This window comes from Egretta garzetta, unplaced genomic scaffold, assembly GCF_000687185.1.
Source record: "Egretta garzetta isolate BGI_Z169 unplaced genomic scaffold, ASM68718v1 scaffold384, whole genome shotgun sequence".
NCBI classification, from domain to species: domain Eukaryota; kingdom Metazoa; phylum Chordata; class Aves; order Pelecaniformes; family Ardeidae; genus Egretta; species Egretta garzetta.
In genome coordinates this window covers 221254-225503 of record NW_009259496.1, presented here as the reverse complement: position 1 = coordinate 225503, position 4250 = coordinate 221254, and the positions used below count along the sequence as shown (strand labels likewise).

The following is a 4250-nucleotide window of genomic DNA, read 5'->3' as shown; positions in this document are numbered from 1 at the left end:
ATGGGCTCCACGTCAGCGCGTGAGTACCCCTGTGCGGCCCTACGTGTTCTGCAAATGCCCCGCTTCACACCCACCTCAGCGCAGAGGAGTGGGAAAGGAGCACCTGCATTAGCCCACACGCAGGCTTATCTCAGCTACACACACAGGAGGGATGAAACCGATAGTCCTCCTGCGTTTCCTATTAAGAAATATCCTTCCATCAATTAATACCTTGGTCTCTTTATACCAAGTTGGCACTGGGGATACCTGAAAACACAAGAAAAATGGATAGCTATGTAAATTGTGTGTGTTTGTAACAGCCTTAGCTGACACAGACCACATCTTCAGTAATTACCTGCCATTGCCCACACTTGCGGGGCCACTCTGAACCTGGCAGATGCCCTTTGCTTAACTGGTCACGGATTAACTTTCATTGAACTTCACACACAAACCTGCAAATGTCTAAGTCCAGCTGCAATGCAGACATAGTTTTTTATAGTCCACTTCTATGAATAATATAAATTTTGAGGTTGAATCATTATTTCGGCTGTTGTTTCTGCAAAAGGATTACAACCAATAGTCAACTCCCCATTAATTCTCTGTGTCAATCAAAAATCCAAGGATGTATTTTTGAAGGTTCTGTCCATCAGGTAAGAATATGAAAATCTCCATTTTCAGTTTCCAGAAAACTAAATCTCTAAACCACCAGCCACTACCACAAAGAAGAAAAATAAATGTCCTGAAATAAATAAATAAGTAAATAGAGGCATATCTATGTGTGGAAATACATACAATATATTTATATTTACGATCAGAAACGTACAACTTCTTTGTTTCCAAAAAGGTTGCCAGACACATTTTGCCATATTTAAATGCTTATTTTCACGTCCTTTTTTTAAACTTTTCCTTTCACAGAAATCAAAGCTTTTAATAAAAGTTTCATCAACACTGGCATGCTTCTGTGAATTTTTTTTTCCCTGCATCCATCAGTACTGATGGAATCGCATTCCACATGTATTTCTGATCCACTTCCCTGCACTCCTCATCTACACAAGCTTTCCAAAGTGATTGTGCCAGACAGCCACAAAAACATTTTGCAAAAGCGCTGTGATCATGCCTACATTCTTAAATGTTGGTACCTTGTGAAAGGTAAAATCTCCAAGACAACAGAAACTGGAATTCTAGAATTCAGTTATAACTTTGCGAGCTCTGTTCACAGTAGGGCTACCGTAAGCATTTATACAGCAGTTTGCTTGCTATAGAGGCTAACGTTTGATGGGGCGAGAGTGGTAAGAACCCACGTGTGCAAGGATTTACAATGGCCGCAGTTTCTGTTTGTTTCTGTACCTCACGGTAGTTCTGCCTGACTCAGTTCTGCCTGGAACCCCTAACGATGGAACACAAACAGTAACTATAACCGTATTATTCTCCTACAAATCCTTCAAGACACCACAACCAAATCCAACATTTAGAGCAGCATTACTTGTCAAAGAGCACGTAATGTCAGAAATCAAGCTAGCAAAATACTGCATTATCTAAACCAATTATCATACACCTATTGTATTAACAAGGTTTGGGTAAGAAAAACATCAGTGAAGTTTTGGCTGTTCAAAAAGCAGATATGTGGAAAACACGTCCTTGCCGGATGTACTGCGATATATTGTGTTGATTCAGCTCCTGACATCTGAGGCTTTTGACAGTTTTTATACTTGTGTACTGCACCGCAGTATAAAGAAAACACCACAGCTACAATTCATGGGCTAAATGCAAGAATAAATGACTGGCTCTGCATATCTCTAAGAAAGACCTTAATATAGACCTTAATAATATAATTAAAATAAGCAATCACAGCACAACTCTTAACACTGATCTGTCTTAATCTATTTTTAACATTTGTCAAGCATCTGACACTGCCAGCATAAGCAATTCACGCATCTAGCCTGATAATTATCTACATGCTACCAAGTGACCGCATTTTTTCTCAGGAACGGAGGAAATTTTTACTTAATGAGTATGAGGCCATGCAGTATAGATTTAGCAAAAATAAAATGCTTATTCCAGGACACCTAGCATCAGTTACACATTCTTTCAAGAAGGAAGCTTGCTTTTGTATGTTTTTTGCAATTTTGTTTGTCTTGCTGAAGCAACGGTGGAAATAGTACCAGAGCGTAATTTCAGAAACATCTGACAGAATTCTAAATGCAACATGTTTTAAAAAAAAAATCTATCAAGATGAGCAAAAATGACTATACTTTAGCAGAATCAAATAACAAATCATATTTCCTGTTCGGTAACCGTATAGATCACTATATTCATGTAGTGCAATTAAGAATAAAGTAACTCGCTCTTCTTCGTTTATCTTTTATGATACATATTCTATTTGCACACAGGAGAAAAAAGCAGGCAAGTAATTTTAAAAGTATAAAAAATTTGACCTCTCAAAGCATAAATGTGCACTTACCCTTGAGTGCTCCTCCTTTAAGTTCTAGAAGCGGGCCAGGCCTGTGGTTTGACTCTGTGTTACAGGACAAAAAACATTTAATTTACGCATGTTGCTTCAGAGCAGAGAAGCTAGCTGAGAGCTTCAGTGTTGTTTTGCTAGTGTGACCTTAGCATAGTGCATCTAATCACAGAACAGTTTGACTTTTAGGAGAGACTATTTCATTACATGCAGCAGATGGCTCTTCCCGGGAAAACCTCAGCCAGACAGAGCACAAGAGAGGGAGCTGGCAGCGATGAGAGGGTACATCCTACTTCCATAGAAGTCCACGAGAATTTCCTCACGGCCTCGAGAGAGGAAGCGTTGGCCTTAGCCTTTCATAATAAAGCATTGGGTTGTTTTTAAAGCACGTGTTTTAAGTGTGCTCAACTGCTTTGCTAGGCATGTTGGGAATTTCTTACTTGCCTGAACACAAAAGTTTGGCTGAGCATGAGAAAATCTGCAATCCCTAACAAGTGGGTTGAGGAAACCAAAGCCGGGTAGTGAATTTTTAACAATCACTACATAAAATTCACTGAACTATTCGCGTTCCTCAAAGGCAAATAAGTGAAACCTGAAGTCAGAAAGTATTCCCACTCCTGTTACCCAAGAAGCCAAGCCTCACCCAGGAAGAACTTGAATGAATTGCACAAACTGCTCTGAGCTCAAGGGATGCAGAACAGGCTGAAAAGCAAGTTTCCTGCCAAGTTTTTTCTTGAGCATTTTGCTGAAAGCACAGCTAAGACTGTTTATGAGATACTACAGTGCTAAATACTTCTTGCTCCCAGTGTTATCTAGACCCAGATAGGAAACTGGTGTGTTCAGCAATAGATAGCACCTGCAACCACTCCCACTCAGGAAGAGCAGCAGGGATAGCTCTGTTTTATAGAATCACAGGATCATTTAGGTTGGAAAAGACCTTTAAGATCATCAAGTCCAACCATTAACCTAACACTGCCATTCCACCACTTATATATATAGTTTTATATAGCCTACCAGTCAAAATAATCCCCAAAGAAACGAGAGACCAGGATTTAAAACCATATTCAACCTGAGGGAACGTAACTGTTTGACCTTGCAGGAGGGCACCCAGCAAGCACAGACCACAGGCTGAGGTGGGCCAGAGGCACCTGCCTGATTTTCTAGCAACTAAATCATACACAGCTGTGGATAAGTATGGAACATCGGGAGGTGAAATTCACCCTCTTACCTGTATCCATTTTGCCATGCAGATTGGTTTTGCACCTAAATTAGGAGAAATAAACTATTGGTTAACAATGCAGGGAAAAGCCACTCGGTGCAATTTCTTCAAGTTGAGTCTAACTAGGTGGCTTGTTTTTCAGAGATTCTGGACCCCGCACGAGTCAGGAGAAATGCTGTGCTGTCCTCTGCTCTGCAGGCCGACGTGTGTCTCCAAGCAGATGCAAGGCTGTTTTGACGAGTGCGATGCAACGCACAGGACAACAGCCTCTACTGAACAGCAGTGCTTATTACTTTGGTCCCAATGCCGAGCTACTGCAGCCACCCCCCTTCCAGCTTGCTCCCTGGGAAGGCAAGGCCAGCTCGCAGTCACATGGAAAAATACTGCAAAAAGACAGGCAGCTGCATTTGAGAGATCACTGATTAAAAATATTAGTAAAATTACTTTCTAAGGCACTTTCCATCCACTTTGAGCAAGCTGTAATTCCAGAGAGATGAGAATTGCCCTCAGACCCTGGCGACACCCACCTGCCCGTTCGCAGTGACGGAGAGCTCCCTCCTTGGGAGGCTCTTCCCGCGCCGCGCCCCCCGT

General features: G+C 41.5%; 1 protein-coding gene across 1 annotated transcript in view; it reads left to right on the top strand.

Annotated features, from left to right (window-relative positions):
* The window catches only part of MALT1 (MALT1 paracaspase), a 40288-nt gene continuing 36038 nt past the window's right edge, over positions 1-4250 (top strand). The window contains exons 1-2 of the mRNA XM_035892963.1: positions 1-19; positions 545-629. Coding sequence (XP_035748856.1) covers positions 1-19; positions 545-629 — 104 coding nt within the window. The remainder of the gene's footprint in view (positions 20-544; positions 630-4250) is intronic.